This window comes from Lethenteron reissneri, chromosome 18 (genome assembly GCF_015708825.2).
Source record: "Lethenteron reissneri isolate LAM-NWPU_2019-01 chromosome 18, ASM1570882v1, whole genome shotgun sequence".
NCBI lineage: Eukaryota > Metazoa > Chordata > Hyperoartia > Petromyzontiformes > Petromyzontidae > Lethenteron > Lethenteron reissneri.
In genome coordinates, this window is record NC_083796.1 from 14,275,502 (window position 1) to 14,297,788 (window position 22,287).

At 44.4% G+C, this 22,287-nt stretch overlaps 1 protein-coding gene across 3 annotated transcripts in view; it reads right to left on the reverse strand.

The window, feature by feature from the left end:
* LOC133343900 (WD repeat-containing protein 7-like) overlaps positions 1 to 22,287 on the reverse strand; it is a 131,387-nt gene that overhangs the window by 78,154 nt on the left and 30,946 nt on the right. For 2 of the 3 annotated variants that reach the window (XM_061553883.1, XM_061553884.1), the window contains exons 6-10: positions 20,564 to 20,640; positions 19,500 to 19,619; positions 18,626 to 18,771; positions 17,363 to 17,444; positions 625 to 772 (exon numbers count right to left, since the gene is read on the reverse strand). In XM_061553883.1, coding sequence (XP_061409867.1) covers positions 625 to 772; positions 17,363 to 17,444; positions 18,626 to 18,771; positions 19,500 to 19,619; positions 20,564 to 20,640 — 573 coding nt within the window. The remainder of the gene's footprint in view (positions 1 to 624; positions 773 to 17,362; positions 17,445 to 18,625; positions 18,772 to 19,499; positions 19,620 to 20,563; positions 20,641 to 22,287) is intronic. The other variant, XM_061553885.1, reaches the window with a different exon arrangement.

Below are 22,287 nucleotides of genomic sequence, written 5' to 3' on the forward strand. Positions count from 1 at the left end.
AGATGGCTATTACACCACTTGAGCACGGGATGACGCATAATATTAAGGTGGTTAATTACAAAATACACATACATTTAGCATTCAAAGTTATTGTTTATTCTATCAACTTGTGTTCTTTTCAGGTAACAGAGAATTTGGGAACACGTGCCCGATATCAGTGTTGACTGGAGGTGCAGGAGAAAATGTATTTAAAAAAACAGAAGATGTATAATTGCTGGACAACCTCAGTTTGCTTTTAGTTCACCATATGTCTGTCGGTCCTTCTCACATCTCAAGATGTCCAGAACAACATGGGCAGTGCTGCATCACCACACCGTGAGGGGGGACGACGACTTCGCGTGGCCTTCATCCGGCGGTGGGTAGATCATGGCTTTTAATGATAATTAGCAGTTTAAATAATGCACAATTTAGAGGCAGAAGTGATTCATAACAAAAATCAATACGGGAGAAATTTTAAACCGCTGTGAGGAAAACAGCGAGAGCGACGCTCGCCGCGCAGCAGCTGAGCCGACTGTGAGGTCGCACAAGGAAGCAACCTAGCAGTAGATAGATAATGACTGCTGCTGCTGCCGATGATGATAACGTCCGCTGTGGCCGTCCGTCTCGGGCGCAGCGGCCACTCACTCTGCACGGAGCCGTCGTGCTTGGGCACGAGCACGTCCGGGATGAGCCAGGTGCCCACGCGCCCCGCCGAGTCCGCGCGCAGCAGCAGCTTGTGGAAGGGCTCCGTGCGCCCCTCCGCGTAGCGCAGCACCTGCAGGGACGCGCGCGGCTTCGGCGCAGGAGCAGCGACCACGTTTTAGAAGGGGCCACGGGTTAAAATAAATGAATAACAATAATAATTTTAATAACAAAAAAAGCATTATGAAACCCACCAAAGCTCAAAGTCTTGCCGAAATCTTACATTTAAATCCAATGGCTAATGCCCGAGATTAATCTATGTTCATAAATGCTGCCGATAACCGCACCGTACGACCATCTGTGATACAGCGCTGAACAATAAAGGATTAGATTCATTCACCCGGTTCATCCTAGCCTCCGTTTTTGTGGAAATGTACATGCATCAACTGCATCATGGATAATAAGACACAGGAAAACACCTTTTTAACAGTATTAAGAAGCTAAGTCTAATTACTTTAGAAAGTTATATATTTTAAAAAGTTATAGAAATAGTTCAATTATCTCGTTCCCTGGGGTCGTCCTTGAAGTAATCGTGTCTACTGTAATTGGATTTCAAGGAAATGAGAAAATCTGACTTTTTACCGCACAATGTACATTTAGACCGCATGTGTCCGCAAATATTATGGTACGCACACCTACAGTCAACACACACAACAGCTTCTACATCATAAAACGCACCGTTCTTAAGACATTAGGAGATACGTTCACAATGCGTTTCCTGCAGATATCCAGCTCTCCACATTAATAATGAAATGTATTTTTACGCAACACATCGGGGCCCACTGCCTTCTGGGAGTGAATAACTTCAGCAGCATTGATTCGGTACAAACAAACTCTGAACCGGTTTCGACACACTGTCTCATGAGCAGTCAGGCTTTGATGAATCAATGCTGGTGAACTGCCAGATGTTAAAGGCAAGGACCATTTCGTTAATATATGGGTCGTAGTTTTGACACAAATTATATAATACGTAACAAGATAATCATTAAACCAGTATGTTCATGCTGTCACCCCATTCGAGCGCGCACATCAAAAGAGCCCAGTTCCCGTCGAGGCAAGGCCATGCTGGCCGAGAATAACAGCCAAATCGTCCACGCCAATCTCTCCCATCCCTTACATTAAAAACAGCCAGCGTCATAACAAATTACAGCAATGCAATACCGACCCACTAAATATCCCAGCATTATGGTATATGAACAAACAAACAGAGTGGAGGACACGTATGAAGAGTGCGATTCTCTATCAGACCTCTGCAGAGCCGCGAACGGAAGTGCAGTGATGGCTTTTGTGTTTTTTTCATGCTCCAAAGCCCCGCTATTGAACTGCAAGCTGGGTACCAGCTGGGGGTGAGTATTAGAAGAAAATGTGAATAAAGGCAACATCCCAGCACTTAATTTGCCGTGACCGAGTTAGAGGCACCCAAGCGCACATACTGGCTTACTTTTTGTTTCTTTCGCATCAGTTGCTTCGGGACTTAAATCAGTATTTCTGCAGTATATTAGACTTCATTTTTTGAGATATATATTTTTTGGCCTTGTGTTTTTTTTTCTCTCCCTTTCCTGCCAACGCTGCCGCGTGTTAGCGCACCAGAATGACTCGACTGCATGTGCATGCAACACGTGTCTGAAATGCTTACATGTATCTACACTGGTATCTTGTAAAATATAAAATGGCATATATGTGCGTGTGTCTTTTTTAAAGGATCATTTCAGATAATCGTCACCGGTGTTGGCCGTGAGCAGGTAATCTGTTTTGTAGCGCATTGCATTAACCATTGTGCCACCACTCCTCAGGTCGACTCAACCTCAATCGGTACCTCATGCGGTGTGTAAAAATCGCCACTTGAGAGACAAAGGCGGTCGGGCGTGGTGCTGGCGATCCACCCCCTTGTGTACCGTGCCAGCCTTCAAAGGTGCTTGCCAACATCACTTGCCTCAAAAGACTGTTAGGTTCTACTGGGGATCTTTGTCTTTTACATATCATATTAGACAAGTAAAATACTTACAGGAAATTTTCAATCAAACATTTAAAAAATGCTTCTTTGGGGCAATGCAATAAAAACTCCACTAATATATCGGTGTCTATGACCAAGTCAAACAGAATGAACCCAAGCCAATCAGACCTCTGAGGCTAAGCAGTCCTGAGTCTGTATGCTGGATGGATAGGTGACCACCATATGCTATGGACAGGTTGTAGTCTGTGTTGTGGGTTGTCGAGGGCAGTGCAGAAACAATCCACTGTTGTGTGACACTTTGCCCAACGTCACCAACACCACACTGACAAGTGCGGTGAAGTATGGTCAAATGACCCTTACTGCCTGCACGGTGTGAGAAGACGACCCTCATCCAGCAGTGGACTGCCAAACGGTCTATGCACGTACATTCAAACACTTTCCTCAAGGCGCCGGATTAAACAAAAACAGCTACACGTGACATTGCTGCTCTCTCTGCCTCGGCTCCAATCGTTTTGACAATGGTCTACACTTTACTCGAAAACAGACGTCTCCAGGAGAATGTGGTCATGAACAGGGCTAAAATGCTGCCGGTATGCAAACCAGTTATTTTAAAAGCTGGTGTGCACTCAAGCGCTATTCTAAGTGCCCCGTTGCCAGAATCCACTTCTAATCAAGGTTGCTGAGCACAAAGATGCAAGAAAACAGCACGACAAAGGGATGAACAGCAATGCCCAAAGCCAGAATACACTCTGGTCAAGGCTACAGAGGGACAATATACAAGAAAACTGCACGACAATGGGCTAGGAGGCACTAAAACGTCGGTTCAAGGCTAAAGTAACCCTGTGTCGCGCTGCGCTTTGCACAACGGAGACACATTTTCCACAATTCTAAGCGCTCATCATCGCGAACGTCCAGTATCTGGGCGCTGAGTGTATGCCTCCCCCGCCTCCCCCCCCCCCCCCCCCCACTGCGTGGATGTCAGACCGCTTGAAGGCCAGGTAACCGGCACTTGCTGGAGCCATCTGCGGAGAGGTTTTAAAAATGCCAACCGCGATTAACGGCGCTAACAAGGGCGTGCACAGCTGACAAGCTACGAATGACGGCCGTGCCTCTTTGTGGAGGCACCGCTGAGCGATGGGGGGGGGCATGCCGTGCGAGTCGGGGCGGGGGGGTCACCTCACCACGCTTCACGTCAACGCTCAATGCGGGTCGGTGGAGTGATGGTGGGGGGGGGAGGTCAGGGGCCGTTTGACTGAAACAGTCGCAAAGTAAACTCAGCAGAGCTTTACCTGGTAAGATCAAATGAAAGTTGAGTTTCATTTGCATATTTTTTGCAAGTGATGTGTTTTACCTTTCCTATAACTTGCGCTCCTGTCACGTGCGTGTTGTTTGCTGTTGTATCGTTCTGACCTCGCGTCCCGACTAAACGTCTATGAACAAAGAGCTTTATAGCTCATTGGATTCTTCCAGTATACATAAGTATTCTGATTCTGATACACATGCAATTCGGTAAAATTGACAGATAACAAGTTTATCTGTGCCCTGCTAATGTATAGCACGTACAGCTTCCCACAACAGCGCGCACCGCGTTAACTTTACATTTTGACACAAATTGAGAACAATACTAATTATAAACAATAAACATACTAATTGGAATTGCCATAGAGATACAGTAAGAGCAACATGTACATTGGAGAGCATGTGCAGTTTAAAGACAATTCTAAGTGGGCTTGGGCAGGACGCATCAATGGAAGAGATGAAGGTCAAAGGTCAAGTTTAATGAAGGGATATGGCAGCCAAGCAACGGAACACATCCGAGAGGACATTTGCTGAGGAGATGGAGCAATGAAATCAGTTCGTGTACAGATGCGTTTTGGGTCATAATACTGGAGTACTGCATAGCTGTCAACCCATACGGTTTCATTGCATTCTTGTACAGGGAAATTGAGGTTTCAGGTCCATACCGCGCACGGCTGTTTCAATCCGGGCAAAAAAACGTTATTTTTGTCTATTTGTTTGCGTTTCTCCCTTGTGATGTGACTTTGTAGGATGAACGTTGAGATTTATAATGGCACGGGGTGACTAATAAGGTCTGAATTGATCTGTAATAAGGTATGGGACTGATAAGGGGTTGACAGGTATGCAACCGTGAGATGGTGACGGTTTTGGGAGGCCTTCAATCAGCAGTGGATTAATCATGGTTGATGATAATGATGTTAAATAATACACGAACATGTGTACTTGTTTACTTCAACTAACTCACAGAGACAGGGAGATTTACCCCATTGGTCCCTTAAAGACCACAGCCAGATGTTAACTACCTTGCCTGGTATACAGGAGGTCGTGGGTTCGATGGCGGCCCAGACACCTGTTGTATATTTGAATTATGCGTGTCTCTCTCCCCGTGGTCGCGTGGATGTTTCTCTGGGTCCTACGGTTGTTCTCTCCACATTTAGAATCAACGTCACCACGCGTTTACAATATATACAATTCCACATGATGATAAGTCACTTCATTGTAAGATCATTTGTGGCCAGGTCGCTTCTGAAAAAGAGCAATATAGCTCAGTGAGCCTTACCAGGTAAAATACAAAATAGCATTAGTTTTTAGATTTTGTTTAAATAAAAAATCACGAGAGAGCAAATATATTGTCAACCAGGGGCGGTTTCTTCATTGGGGCGATTGGGCGACGCACCACCAATGTCATTCAACCACAGAGTCACGCTAGCCGTCACTGTGCCTCTGGATATAGTCCAATCAGCGTCATGCTACGTTCTGTGGAGTACCGCCTCTTTTTGGGCGATTTCCCTCCAGCTTAGAATCGCCCCGTGTGTTCCCATAGACTTACATTCAAAGATGTTTTTTTTTCGAACGGGGGCGCTGCAATGCATTCTCTATGGCTTCCGGGAGGGCTCGCCCTAACGTGCTTACGTCATCATACGTGCTTACGTCATCATACGTAAGCACGTTTCATCCAACAATATAATTTGTTGCCACCTAGTGGAATCTTTAATAAAATAAACTTGAGTGGTTTGTTTTAATAGTGAGTATAGAAACAAACAAGATGTATTGTAAGAGTCACTTTATTTTTCATTAATATTAAAGAAGTGAAGTTGCCTTTACATGCTTAAGCTGTTAATTTATCCATTGCATGGGTGGACCTTATCCTTATCAATCATCCAGACATTTGCCCCCCCTGAGAGATTTTACAGGAGCCGCCACTGTTGTCAACTACAGTGGGACATCAAACCAGGTGGGTGCATGTGGCTCTTTTGGTGCCACATTGCAACAAATTAGACGCAATATGTTTTACATTGTCCAAATTGACATGGAGATGATGAGGCGAGGCACTTCACATTGTTGAACATCGTGGCCTACGTACGGCAGAAGCCTCCCTCAATAGGCTATTGTGGGAATTGATCTCAAATGGCATTTAAAGAACCAAGCACATTTGAAGGCAGAAGATTTTAACACTTCGTAAAACACAATCTGAGTATCTCCACACAAAGCGATGCTAATCTCCAGTGCTGAGGTGGCGGTGGAAATTCCACATTGCTATACCAGGGGGCAGTGTATCCATAAGACAACAATCACTGTTGACTTCCCACAAAGTGATACGCTCTCTCTCTCAAGGATATTTGCCCTAATCTTAAACGCTGGCCAAAGATCTTGGAAGAGGTGGAAGTGTCCACACTTTTACCTCACCACACACCGACCTGCCGATTTATACTGCCGTGCAGACCATGTGGGCAGGAGGCGGTGGTGGGAGATTTAAAAGCGTACCCACTGCTTCGCCTACCGCCGACCTCTGGATCGCAAGTTCAGTGCCATCCACCGCAGCTCGGTTGCGATTATTTGTGTTCTAATTTTTGTTTAATCCTTTGATAATGGGAACAACTGTAGCTCATCCAGCGCCTGTGGTTAGAAGGGATTAGGGGGACCGGGGCGACATTGTGAACAATGCAGACGGTCCGTGTGTAGGCCGACGTGCCATGTGAAGAGTATGTGAAAACCTTGATAGCCAACTCTCAAACATATTCATCTCCTTCAGATTTCATGCTTTTGACAGCATCTTTGTGCCTTGAGCCGTAACAAAAGTGTCGCCTGAACCGTACATAATACTCCTGTCGTCGCCTCATCTGTGTGTTTTATTTACAGGGTATATATGTGTACACACACACACACAGCGATTTTACGGTGGTCGAAAAAAAGAACAAATCTTTGCATTGAATTTAAAAAGGTGGAATTTTTTTGTAAATAACTCTTAAGAATTTAGCTCGTCATCATTACCGAGACACGTACAACTACAACTAAATGGCACCTGTTTTAAATTTGAATGTTTTAAGTTACGAGCTGTAATCCACATTGCACGCACGCACGCACGCACACACGCAGGCACACCACTATTTGTTTCCAAACGGCTGTCACGGTGTTTCTCCTCAATCCACATATTCGGCTCGTCTTGACCTATCCGCTTGCTCTCTTCACCCCAAAAGATATGGCATATAGATTTTTTCATCATTTTCAGAGACAATTTATTATTTTTTACCATCGGGAAGAAAACAGAACTTCCCAACACAACGAATGAATCGCAGAATTCCAATTCCCTTCCTTCAATAAGTGGCAAATGTGTTTCTCTGCCTTTCATTGTAAATACACGTGTGGCTAATGTTATATCCAAAAACATTAGCCACACATGCGAGAAAAAATGTATAAAGGCCATGGCCATTCTATCTTTGCTTGCGAATGCAAAGACAAAGATCCCCCGTATAGACTTAACATACTTTTTGGGGCAAGTGCTGTTCGCTAGCGAGCAGCACCTATGAAGGCCGGCACAGCACACGAGGGGATGGGTGACTAGCACCCCGCCCGACCGCCTTTGTCTCCACAGTAGCGATGCAGGTACTAATTTGAGGCTGAGTCAATCTATAGGAGGCCCTCAACCGATTCATATAATTGTCTGTGGTGTTAGCCGTGAGCGGGAATCAAACTCGAGTCCCCGGGTTCATAGCGTAGCACAGTAACCGCCGTGCCACCGCTCTCCACACACGCGCACACAAACATCCTTATCTGTGTCCCATCATATTAGCGTGTATAGACGTTTTGCATGGCCTACACAGCTGGTAGGGATTTCTGTCTGGTATGGATTCTCATTGTTAAAGAAAAACAAACTTGCTTCATAAGTCTGTATGCTACGAGTGTTAGTATGAGAGAATGTCCTTTGTAAAAAAATTACTATGAATAATTACGGCTGTAGAATAGAACAAATGTAATTTGTTGATCCGATATTGGTGAAACCAATCCGACCAACATAATTGTACTCTCTACAGGATGTGGAATTTACATCACAACCTCTGGAGCACCAATGGCGATAACTACCCAGGATTCATTACATGAGGCAAGGTAACCATTTTAAATCAAGAGTTTACGTTCCGTTAGTGATAAAAAAGTGTAAACAACTGCACTTTTTGATGTTTTGAAGCTGGCGCTGTGCTAACAAACGTGTTGCAAGATACACTTCTGCGGCCGTCTGGAACGCTTTCCCTTCCGATATTAGGAAGCCACTAGAGTTATGCACTTTTAAATCTGGATTGAAAACTAATTTCTTTACAACTGCTTTTTGTGCTTAGTTTGTTGTCCTTTCCCGCACCTCCGATTAGCACGGTTGGCTACATACAGTGCGAAAAAAGTTCAACATACATACGTATTGCAGGTTTTTTCCCCATGATGCTCTGCCAGGCTTAGTGGTGGATTCACAGAGATTTTGCCGTATGATATTGAGTCTTACGACTGGTCTAGTCGATGGTAGTGAAGCAAATCGTTTAATGCAAGGCCGTAGCCATGGAGTCAACATTGGGGGGGACCAAATTTTCCAGGGGGTGTGGGGGTGTCCCCCCAGAAAAAAAAACTAAATTTGAAAACGAATTTCCTGCCTAAAATATAAAAAAAATTCCCTAACAATAATGTCTAAGAGGGTATTATATTACATTGATCTGTTTTTTTTCTTTTTTACCTTTTCTTGTTTCATTGTATGTAATGGCAGAGATTAGGGATTAATAAAGTACAACCATAACCACAATCATATAAACATAATTCTATTTTATAGCAATAATATTAGGGCGGGCATTTTGAGCATATTTGAATATCGGGGGGGGGGATGTGTCCCCCCCAATATATATTATAATTACGGCCTTGGTTTAATGTAACGATAATAATTGTGAACTTTAGTACAGCGCAATTCGTGCAAATCGCGTCTCAAAACACTGTAACATTTAGAACACGTGAGGCAAGGGAAACCACAGACAAGCAGGAAGGAAGGCAGCCAGAATCGGCACCAAACAATTGCCTAAGCTCTGTGATCCAACACGGATGTGTAGGAGGAAACCGGTGCAACCTGGAGAAAACCCACGCGTGTGTGTGTGAGAAAGGGGTAACACTCAATCCCCGTACAGATAGAATACAGATGGAAATGAAAACACTCGCTGCACTACCGTCACACGCTGCCAGGCCAGCAGATGGCGGCCTCAAAGCCCACGGGTAGCGAGCTTCACGAGTTTGTCCGATTCGCCAAACCCTCGCATCCATAGTCATTATTACAATAATAATACTTCCATTTTGTGTCGCGTCGTGCATGCCAACAGCATCCCATAACGCTGGATTAGAGGCGTGTGTACCACCAGTGCCCTGTCCACTCTGCGTGCGTGTGTGCGTGTGTGAGTGCGTGTGTGCGTGCGTGTGTGAGTGCGTGTGTGCGTGCGTGTGTGAGTGCGTGTGTGCGTGCATGTGTGCGTGCGCGTGTGTGTGTGCGTGCGTGTGTGCGTGCGTGTGTGTGCATGCGTGCGTGGGTGCGTGTGTGTGTGCGTGTGTGTGTGTGCGCGTGTGCATGTGTGTGTGCGTGCGTGTGCGTGTGTGCGCGTGTGTGGGTGCGTGTGTGCATGTGTGTGTGTGCGTGTGTGTGTGCGCGTGTGTGTGCGTGCGTGTGTGTGCGTGCGTGTGGGTGTGCGTGTGCGCGTGCGTGTGTGTGCGCGTGCGTGTGTGTGAGTGTGTGGGTGTGTGTGTGAGTGTGTGGGTGTGCGTGCGTGTGTGTGTGTGAGTGTGTGTGTGCGTGTGTGTGTGAGTGTGTGGGTGTGCGTGCGTGTGTGTGCGTGTGTGTGTGAGTGTGTGGGTGTGCGTGCGTGTGTGGGTGTGCGTGCGTGTGTGTGTGCTTTGTGAGTGTTGCCTCCTCAGAGAGAAGGCTCTTCTCTGGGTACGTGGGGGTGTCGTTCCACGTGCCAAACAAACTTGAAAGAACAAGTTGGCAAAACACCTAAAATTCTTATAATAAATACATATATACACATATAACAATATATAATTATCTTCATAAATTTAATGTCATAAATAGTTATATTATATTAATCCTATTTATCCTCACTCAGCCATGAGGCTGTTTAAGAATATTCCCGCATTGTGATATTTGTCAAATTCCATTATATAGTTTCACATTAATGTGTTTATGTTTATAGCGTTTTTCTGTATATAATACGCACCTGTAATGTGTGTGCTTAATTACAATTTCACACAACCACCTATGAAAATAAAAATAATGCGCCTTTCCATTCAAAATGTTTTGTAAGCATTTTTCCCCCCTATAAAGAAAAATCACTTTGTTGGCTTTCATCATCTACATCTTGTCATACAAAATAAGATACAAAAAGCCGAAACCTTGTAGGACATCAAAAAAACAAAGGGGGCTGGGAAACGCTCTCTCAACTTGCACCCTTAGCCTCCGCCGCGTGTCAACGGCAAGTCATCGGCAAGTCTAAAAGAAGCGCGGGTTCTCTTGGGACCGCAGTCGTCGCTTTGAAGAGGGTGCTTGGGACAGGACCCAGAGGCGGCCGGGAGCTTCCAGGCACCTCTCCACCCCCCTCTCCACCCACCTCTCCCGCCTCTTTCCCAAAGCGGACCGCGGATGGCTTATGGGCCAGATGGAGCAGGTGGCCAGGAGGACTCTCCGTGTATCCTGTCTGCCTTCGCTGATCAAAGCCAGGAGCATGCGGCAGCAGCCTTGATTCTGCCAACTTTTGAAATGTGTCTTCCTCTCGCCCAGGGTGTGTGTGTGTATACATGGACATTTAAATGTGGCAGAAAAGTTCAGAGGACTGGTTTTCTTTAATGTGGTGAATCTATAGGCAGGGCCCCCAGGCATCTTATTAGAAGTATTAAGAAAACTATATATATATACACTATACACTCTGTTGGATAAACCATCGATAGATCTCTTCCTTTTCAGTGCTCTGTTGGAGGCATCTTTTCGTAAAAAGATGTTTTTCATCCCCACATTTATTTCAAGTGAATAAAAAGCTACATGCCTTTTCGATGTGGACTTCAATGGGAAACATTCGTGTATGCTTTTTACTCCATACACTAACGACATCAACTGTAGAAAGTGTTACTATTGCGGGCTTCTGGTTAAACACTACATTCAGCGTAAATAGAACTGCAACATGTAGATATCTAAATTACGCACTCTGCTGCCACAGTAAACAATGAGAAATAACATAATGTGTTAACATACGTATAAAACAGTTATTTTTATTTTACAAATATAACATCGTGCATACCGGTACAGCAGCATACATTTAACCAGCCACACCCCGCTGATGACACTCAATAGAAGTGAGTCTGTTTTGGCATTGCCTTGTTTGAAAATATTCCAACCCAGGAGGGCTATTCGTTACCGAATTCCAGTATGTGTTTCCTTTCGGCGATTCACTCTTCCCTTACAAGATTATTTATTTGATATCATATTGAACTGCATTTAACTTCCATTATTTAGAACCATGTGAGAAGCTATAAGGTGGATTCACATTCTAGATTTGAAGCTTTCGTGACTGCAAGGATTCATATTCTTAGGTTTTTTCGGTAAAGTCACGTAGGTAAAACGTCGTGATTTTTTATTTTTATTGTTTTATTTTACTTTTATTAATTCAGATTTTTTACCTACGTGACTTTACCGAAAAAAAACCTAAGAATATGGATTCACATACTCACCAGGATGACTTGTATAGCCATACGAGTCCTATAATCGCACACTCGATGCGCACGGTTGATGACGAAAGGTGTATAAAGAAGTTCAACATACATGCGTATATATTACTGAACTTGTATTTAGTTAAAGATACAATGTGAGTCTCAAGTTGTAATGAGCAATGCGTTTACGTGTGGAAGATCAGGGGTGGAATTGGACCGGAATGTCCCAGAATGCCATGGTTGGAGTGAAAATCTGAACCCGTTGTGTTGTTCCGGAATGAACCAGAGGCAATTGTAGCGGAGGGTAGTATCCACATAATTTTTTCTGGAATTAACAAACTGCTGAAATGGCCAAAACATTTTATTAGTGGTCAACGCTGGTCCCCTTGAGCTGAGGTTCAATTGGTACGGCCCAGATCTAGGAAGGTTGGGGTTGAGGGTATTCACGAATCCCCTCCGTAATTTATCCCAAATTCCAGCCCAGTGGATGATTATATTCCTTTATCAATTCAATTCTGGATTAAGACAACCCTCACACTGTTATTTAGTGGCTGTTTGATGAAGAATACCAACACGTGGTAACTTACAGCAAAAAAAGTACCAGGCAGCACCAATCATCACACAGTCTGTGCAAAGTGGCTCCGTGAGAAATATAAATCTTTCATTGTGTTTAATAATCTACCATTCAACACAATACAACAGTTTAAATTCACACAAGACATGACACCATAATCAACCGGTCTAGCCAGGGTCGTCAGCTGATGCCCTATAATATGCCCTTGAGCAGCACAAGACTGTACTCTGCTCGTGCCACTTATCAACGACCCACACCCAAAATCTTATCGTAACAAATGTAGGCAAATTGTTACGATAACAACCCGGATTAAGTGTTTCACACCGCGGCTATTGTTTAAATTGCTGACGTGAAGCGGCCTTATTCCTCCGACTATTAAAGTAAAAATATATTTAACTCCTCCGCCTTTGTTTCTCGTGGCAGATTCTTCTCTTTACTCTGGTTGAGAAGAGCAACGGACGAAACATTGCCTCGGGCAGCCGAGTATGTTTGAACATGAAATTTTAAAACGTATATATCTCTCTGTGCCTTGGTGGCCGTGAATGCTTTCGTGTCCCTGCTGGGGGTACAACTGGAGGCCCCGCGACCTCCTGCTGATCACTTCACCTCGTGGGTCCACCACGATTTCCTTCCTCCACGAGACATCCGCTGACAGGGCACAGCGTGTGCCGACCGCCGTCGCGGATGCAGCGCGTTCGCTCCTCCACGCGTGAGAATTGAAGAACACGGCAAGTGATGCCGGGTAAAGCAATGCTGATCAAGCTAGAAAACCATAACAGAGGTTTTTTGGGTTAGATCGCGTCAATATATGAATGTGTCATTAAACCCACCACCACCCGACACAGCCAATTGGTAAGGTTTGTCACGTAAACTCAAGCTAAAAAAATCAGTCCATTAACTGAGGATGTGCTTTGCTGCATATATCCCTCCCCACGCTGTTTCAGTCATAGGGGTTGTTTGACCATACTTCACCACGCCGGTCAGTGTGGCTTGGTGAAGTGGGGATCCAGAAACCGGTTCAGATATCGCCCGTGGCTGATGTTACTCGTGGCTCGCAATCAAACTCAGGTCGGTGGGCTCGGAGTGGCAAACGACTGACTAAATCTTGACACAAAGATTCCTCTTATAGCCTTAACAGACTGGATGAGAAATTGCTATTAGCAAGCACCAGGTACTCACTTTTTTAAGGCTGAGTCGACCTAGGGGAGGCCCAGGACTAGTTCAGATAATCATCGCTGGTGTTGGCCGTGAGCAGGAATTGAACTTGAGTCATCGGGTTCGTAGCGCAGCACGCTAACCGCTTTACTTTCCCTCGCCCCAAAGAAATCAGACACACGTGTACACACCTACACTGCACACTCACGGAATACACAAGGCTAGTATGGCCAGCATCATGCAGTGCCCCAATCTCCCGAGAGCAATGCTCACACACTACCCGCGGTAATAAGACAAGGCAGAGATTACCGAGAGGAGGATCAGCACAGGTTAAGATACCAAGTGCCATGGAGTTTTTGCCAAGAAACAGTCTATGGTTCCTGGAATCACAGAGCAAGATGCTAACCACTGCAAAACCCTTCCTCACACACACACACGTGTACACGTGTACAAACATACAAAGAGGAAGACCCCTATTGATCACACACGAACAAGCAAAAATATAACTTATTTTTCAACCCTGGTCAAACAATTTTTAAAAAGCACATTTTAACAAGTACCCGTTATATGCAACACCAAATAATTGAGGCCAGTCCCTTTGCCGGTCCTCTGCACTGCAGTTCAAATCCGCAGCAGGTATCATTCTATCCTCCGAATCAACACGGGGGAAGCGCACACCAGGTGCGCCTCACATCAATCGACGGCGACGCATCCGGCCAGAAACGGAGCTTGGGTCGATGCAATCGTCACGCTTCGCCTTAATCCGTCGCATCACGGCGTTGCTCGATACGCACTCTCAGACAATGGCACACCGAGATCGGACAGGCTGCTGTGAAAGAGAACGTATTTCTAATTTCTTTCGCACCGTGCGGTTAGCGAGCACCGATAAAGACCGATAATCATGTAGCGAGGTTGTCCTTGTCTCCCGAACGGTGATCCCGGCACAATGAACAAGGTGTGACCATTTTAGGCCGAGTGCACAAAAGTTGATGATGCCGTCGTGTAACCGTTATCGCGCCGGCCTTGTAATCCAGAGGGTGACAGTTCAATCTCCCGACGCGGCAGTTGAATCAAAGGTGCAAGATTCTTAAATCTCCCACCGCCTATGTCCAGCCAGCAGCGTACATGGGTACAGCGCAGTTAGGTCAATCGGCAGGTCGTGTACGGTGAGGTAAAGTGTGGATATATTCCCACCTCTTCCAAGACATCTGCCCAGAATGGAAGAGTAGGCCAAATACCCTCAATAGGAAGACTCTCGAGCTCCCTCTAGTGGAGACCCTTACACGAGCAGAGGCATGAGCAAGAAATTGTAGGGCTGCACCTTTACTGAGCGGAATCATGGGCTAACTTCAGATAACAACCGCCTTTGATGTGAATGGCCAGGAATCAAACTATGCTCACAGGGAGTACAGCTCAGTGTGCTATCCACCGCACTTCTACTACCCACAGACACATTCAAAACTCATTTCATGAAACCCTTTCCTTCACAGGTGGCTGGACATAATGAAAAGCACACACACACTACATCCAAAGTGCCTATGAAGTGGTCAATTAAAACTATAATCCTGCATCACCTCCCGTTGCATTCAAAGAAACAAAAAAGCACTGCTGCCATCGATTGGTATCGAACCAAAACCAGGCCGCGCTGTGCATTTATATATTCACCTGTTGTGCCAACTCCTGTGATAAATAATACAACAAAAGCGCTGCGCAGCATCTCAAATCCTCATCAAATTTGGCCATGCACTGATTCTGCTGGGGCAGCATTAGTCTCCGGTGGCAGTGGACTTGAATGCATCTTTGCCATCACAGGCGACGCTGGAGTCCACGTGCCTGTGGTTTGTTGACACGTTCCTGCTCCAAAAAATGAGAGCTCACGAAAATCGTTCTGCAAATCAGAAACCCAAGATTTTCAAAATGGCTGATGAAATATCCAGCTGCAAGATGAGTGCCATTTGCTGGCACGGCAAAGAAGGGCCTTTGAGAAGGGAGATTCGTACCGAGCTTGCTTAGATGGCATTAGCCAAGCGATTAATCTTGATTTGAAGCTTTCGTGACTGCAGGACTCCATACTCTTTGGTTCTTTCGGTAAAAGTCACGTTACTAAAAAAAATACCTAGATATAAAATGAATAATATGTTTTACCTAGATAAAAAATTAATAATAATTAACAATAATTTTCTATCTACGTGACTTAATAATGTTCTATCTACGTGACTTTACCGAAAGAACCAAAGAGTATAGCTAAGAGATTGTCAACAAGTTTTGCAAATGAGAAACATATAAAAACTAAAGCCATATATTTGTACCCATCAAATAACAAGATGTGCATTGACAATACAGCAGAGTGAATTGCATTTGTTTAGCAGTTGTCATATGTACGTTGAACTTCTTTTGCACCTCACGTAGCCAACCGTGCTAATCAGAGGTGATGGAGGCACCTGTCTCAGCCTCTCGTCGTGGCAACCTAAGGCAGCCGCAATGACAACGCAGCCACGATCAACTATTACACCACCAGCCACCTCAGGCTTATGGTGTTCAAGCCTCAGTGCATGACAATACAGTGTTCACGAATAATAGGGGAGGCTGAATAAGGCTGAGTTCTGCCCTAAACTAGTTTGACTAAGCCCATTGTGTTTGTTCTGTGGCTTTAGACGTTTTGATTAAGATCCTCACATTCTTCTGACGAGGAATTTGAGATTCTATAAAATTTCATCCTCTGCAGCGCTAAAATTTTAAGAGTGAATTCTCGAATTCCAGGCATTCAGAATTACAATTAGAAGTACGGTTTCGTGTAATGGCTTGCTGCTAAGGTTAATAGATGTGCATTAAAGTGTTCACATAGGTTTATAGAAAGGTATCTCCTAACTACTGCGTTGCAACAATCACATGCTTGTGTACATACACAGATCCCCCTTATAGCCTTTTAAACTGTTGGGGCAAGAGTCGCACACTCGAAATGAAGGACGTGGGCAGGTGCTCCAAATCGAGGGCAAACACATTTATAGTGTAAATCTGCAAAAAAAGGAACAGTGTACCAGTCCGGTTAATCAATAAGTGTCTCTTAAACCCAATTCTACTACTGATAAACCATATTTGTCTTTGACAATAACCCTTGCACTTCACTATTCGAATATTAATTTAATCCTAAGCTTTATGTCTATCTATACCATCCACTTATATCGGTATCTTACACCCATTACCTGTATTGTATGTGTGCAATATATGTACTGTACTTGTCACCATAGTACAACTTACCACTGTACATGTGTTTTATTCTCAATAGCATTGCAAGTAGTCGTACTCTGGGTGCATGGGCATGGTTATAGAATAAACAGTATTAGAGTTAAAGAATTACAAGTTGTAACTACAGTTCGTCATCCTTTACAGTACACGGTGCTAAAACCCCTCCTATTGAATATATCACAAACTAACAATTCAAAGCCAAGGTTGAAGTCTAGGACAAGTATAGAACAAGTCTATAACGATCAAAAACAACCGTTGGGTCCTTTACCTGTACAATGCAACAGCACGTGGTGTCACACACAGCCACCCTCAACCGAGTCGCCATTAACCACGTGACTGAAATACCAGTCCGGTTAATCAATAACCCTGCCAGCCACCCACAGGCCCAACTCAGTCATCGCAGGCTGCTGTACACACGTGCATTGATGCTCTGCACAGCACATAACACCTTTCACAAAACCACACTTTACTCCATTCCTAATGCGCCATACAAGTGCTATTAACGATCACCTGTGAAGGCCGGCACAGTACACGAGGGAGTGGTGTGGCGAGCACCACGCCCGGCCGCCTTTGTCTCCAGGTACTGATTCAGGTTGAGTGGACCTAGGGGAGGTCCAGGACGACTCGTAAGTCCGCCACTAACGTTGGTGGTGAGCGGGAATGAATCTCGGCTTTGCAGTGAGTCGACCATGGCACACACACACACACACAAGAGGTTCAGTACTCCTCAGAGACCCTACCTCCGGGAGTGTGTCTTCAAGTATGTAGAGCAGTAGTGGGGCCTCGTGGTTCAAGGAGCTGCAGTCTGTCATCTGCTTTGGACTGAAAAGACATCAAAGTAAAAGTGCACAATGTTAACATCTGGGGTGTGAACAAGAGCTTGCGACCAATGCACTTTTTCAGCTCAACGTGTCGCCTGCAAGTTTGTGAAAAACACCAAGCGCACAGCATGTCTCATGGACAAGACAATTCCATTGGTCAAGCTTCACTTTTCTATGATGCTGGACACAGGTCGAAACACCTAGGCCTGGGTCTTGGCTACTTCCTATCACTCGTGAAGTTTTGTTGAGATGTTTATAGGCACGTGCCCAGGTCACATGACCAATTTCCTCATTGCATGCTGTGACTGAATGCAACTAAAATAGTCAATAACAAATTAACATAATTCCATATTGCAAATAACTAAGATTGTATCTGGTAAACAAATATCTAAGATAGTGAATAAAATCTTGGCATGTAAAACTAAGTGTGTGTTCTCGCCATTGACCTACAGACATATGGGAACATTGGTGTGGGAAGGCCAAAAGGTCAGATGACAAAAAAGGACATTACATTTTACATATGAGTTCTAAGTCATATAGATTATAGTTTATTTTGTGTTAAAGTTGCTCTACCTCAAAGGTTGGTAATGTTATGCTGAGTGTTAGTTCTGTCAGATTTTAGAGGTTATTTTATATACAGACACATTATTATGGGACCTCCTTTGCCATACCAAAATATGATAATAGGTTTTCCCCTTTTTATGGCAACAAAACAGGTGTTGAGATGTTAAAACACCAAACTGAAACCTTTTACAAGGAGTCATGGCTGCATTAACCACAATACGTGTGATAAGAATGCAAACAAAGAAACGTACTCTGATAATATATGCATTGTCTTTGAAACTGATAAGAAAAAAATAAAGAAAGCTGTCTCTGGTGTGGACCAATCAGTTTCAAAGACAATGCATATATTATCAGAGAACGTTTTTGTTTGCATTCTGACCACAAGTATCTGTGGTTAATGTAGACATGACTCCTTGTAAAAGGTTTCAGTTTGGTGTTTTAACATCTTAACACAATGTTCTCAGAAACATTGTTGTCTGTGTGGACTGCAGAATATCCGTATTGTGAGAGCCAATGTGGTACCTTCACCACCAATTGAGGTCATTGTGCATTTATTGCAGCATTGCACTGTAAGTGCTCCGAGTAAATGGACTGAGACGGATGAGGGCGGAGAAGCACCTGTCCGGAAGCTTGTAGATGTAACCTTGGCCTCGCGACGTCCACACGAGCACCTTGTTTGCAGCCAGGAAATCACCCCCGGTCCAGGGCCCATCGGCTGTCCTTGCCATGCAGCACCGTGCACAGAAGTTCTCTAGGCTGAGAACCTGCGGGAGACGTGTACCGCACACGCGGAGCATCGTCACCACTATCACCACGCGTGGTTTCTTGATGGTAATAATTCACCGTCAACTTCCTGTGCGAGGTAAACCACTCAAGCAGGCTGCATCATCGTGCGACCTCCTGAGAATATGTTTTCCCCTTTTTTCTGGCAACAAAACAGCTGTGTTAAGATGTTACAACACCAAACTGAAACCTTTTACAATGAGTCATGTCTGCATTAACCACAATACTTGTGGTCAGAATGCAAAAAATAACATACTCTGATAATATATGCATTGCCTTTGAAACTAATTGGTCCAAACCAGAGACAGCTTTCTTTCGAGCCTAGTCTCAACGGTGTTAGACCAGAGGACGCCTAAAGGCGTCAGTTCCTCTTCCACAACTCTGCCAACTGCAACAATGAATACTAATACCACGAAATGCTCATGCCTCAGATTAGCACGGTTGGCTACGTACGGTGCGAAAGAAGTTCAACATACACACATACTGTATATACAATGCTGCAAACTATGTCGCTGCAATTGAAGTACAAATCGTGCAGTGGATCGGACATGGCCCCTTGGTACTCGTGTTCAATATTCACTTATTTTCTCTCCTGATTTGAGCATTGGGGACTTGTTAAAACTTATCCGAGTGCACTCATCAACGGTGAAAGAATAATGGAGTCGGATGATGATGATGATGAGGTGAGAGGCTTCTGTGAAGGAATCACCTTCCAGATGTGTGAGCAGACGAGCAGCAAGGTGCTCTGGGTGTAGGTGCAGAACGCGACGGCCTGAGCATCCAGACCATCCACCGCCATCGACTCCTTCTCAAACACTGGCTCCGAGTCCTTAGAAATGCAAACCACATTCATCCACCGCCATCCACCGCTGCAATCCACCTCACTGCTACGGTGCGGAGAGAGGCAGTTGCTTCTGTGGTCAGATTTAACTACGGCAAACTCAAAATACGCAGGCGTCAGGGTCAGGATCGAACCCACGACCTCCTGTATACCAGGCGAGGTAGTTAACATCTCACCACCATGGCCTCCCTACACAACGTGGGGAGGCCCTCATCCACCGGTAGACTGACAAGAATGGCTGCGTGTATGCACACATTGTGGGTTGGTGAAGCAGGGGGTGGGAAGGGTAGATGCAGTGGCCAAAAATCAAATGCAGTTGATATGGTTCAGAGCGCAGTGTGCTAAACACATTGCCACCCAAAACTTGGTGAAAACAGAAGTTGGGATATAACTACGAAGTGGAGGAGTGCAAGGGAAGAAGCGGAAAGAGCAGTGTGGTGACGCTGCAGTGCGGTGGTGGTGGTGGTGGTTGAACGCGGTGAGGATGAATAAAAACAGTCAACGGGCCGGAATTAACGTGTGAAGGTCATGGGAACAATAACCATGGCAGTAGGGGTAGAAGAGTGATGACTGACCAACGAAATCTACATTGAGAACTCATTTCTTTGGAACTGCTTTTTGTGTTTAGTTTGTTGTCCATCCCCCGCACCTCCGAGTAGCACGTTGGCTATGTACGGTGCGAAAGAAGTTTAACATACCGACATATATGCGTGCAAAGCGCCACACACCCTAGGATGTTGCACTCAGAGTGAACACAGCACACGGATCATTTTGGATGATCCCAGGGCAACTCCTGCTATCCATGACTTCTAGAACGTAACGCTTACAGCCTTAAAATCAATCTCAGATTGTTTTAAATTTACTCTATAAATAGACACACAATAAAACAAACTAACAAAATTTAATGACATGAAAACACAATTGGGTCAAACCTGAATGTTGTTGAGAACATTGCTTAGATTCCAAACCTTCAGCAAGCCAGCCACTGACACCCCGACCACAATGTCCTCTGGGGAGATACAAACATTGCACACATGGATGCAGCGTGGTGATGCATTTCATGAGATGAACTAATGTCTACGTATTCGAGCATTCCGTTTTGTTTACTTGTCCTACATAACACAACGCAAGGATGAGATTTTGAATGCATAGGGAGCTTACATCACATCTCCCCCATTCTCCTGCCTTGCTGCAGTCTACGTAAGGGGACCCCCCCCCCCCCCAGTGCCAGCTATCCCCGTACACCAAAAGTCATGGGGTGGTCCTCATCCAGCAGTGGATTTAAAAAAGGGGCTCTTATGTAATCAATTGAATAATCATGGAGTCGCATTGACTTGGACATAGCATATCAACCAATTAGGACTCTAATGAAAACTAAAATGTCCACCTATCTTGAAAATAGAGAAATACTGATAATTGGTTCTTTACCCTTCTATCTGGCAACAAAACTGACACCTTTTTGCAAGGAGTCATGTTTGCATAGACCGCAATACCTGCAGTCATAATACAAACAAAAGAACATAACTCTGATAATGTGCACTGTCAGAGTTATGTTCTTTTGTTTGTATTATGACTGCAGGTATTGCGGTCTATGCAAACATGACTCCTTGCAAAAAGGTGTCAGTTTTGTTGCCAGATAGAAGGGTAAAGAACCAATTATCATATTTTTACTGGCAAATGAGGTCCCCATAGTAGAGAAATACTCTTTAGAATATCACAGTGTCGGACATATTCAGACATACTGACCATCGTCCATGCTGAGATCGTGATGGTGCAAGTGCTTTCGTCCATGTGTCATCCTATTGATATGTTCCATAAATAAGTCATATTTCTAAAGCGATAGATAAGTACCTTCCATATAGCCGATTTGCGCTGCAGGGAATTAAAAATGCAGCTTTGATTACACATTGATTAATGTTTGCAATATCTCCGATTCCTCGTGAGACACGAGTGTTTTTGTTTTTATACTGATTGCTCTTCATTTCATCGCTCGACTTTGTTTTATTTGCTTTGCATTTGTAATTTTGGTGGCACGTATCACTCTTGTAAATTAGACTCATCCTGGTCTCTTGAGTTCCCAAATGGTTAAAACAATTCATCTTGAACTATGTGGATTATTAGAATAATGTTGAAATGTTTATTCTGAGGTTGCCTCATTTGTAGAACTGCCCAAGCGTAAATGTAAAAACAAACTACAATTCATAATACCCATCAAACACAGCAAATCAAGGCATGTACCGAAGCTATTCTTATCCACTTCATGTAGAATAATCTGTAATCTAAACATGAATTTGTAAAAAAAAAAATAACGCTAAAACTAACAATGAAAGTAAGATGATGTCGTTTGAGAAATGGTGAATAGGCAAAATGTTCAGCTGTCAAGAAAACATATCACAATACATTCTACGAAAAATAAGAATAGGTTTTACCCTTTTGCAAGGCCTTTTGGCGTTCTCTGGTCTGGCACTAGTGAGACTAGGCCCTAAATAAGGCTGTCTCTGGTGTAGACCAATCAGTTTCAAAGGCAATGGCATTTATAATCAGAGTTTGTTTGCATGTTCACCACAAGTACGTGTGGTTAATGCAGACTTGATTCCTTGCAAAAGGTTTCTATTTGTTGGTTGAACATCTTAACACCTGTTTTATTGCCAGAAAG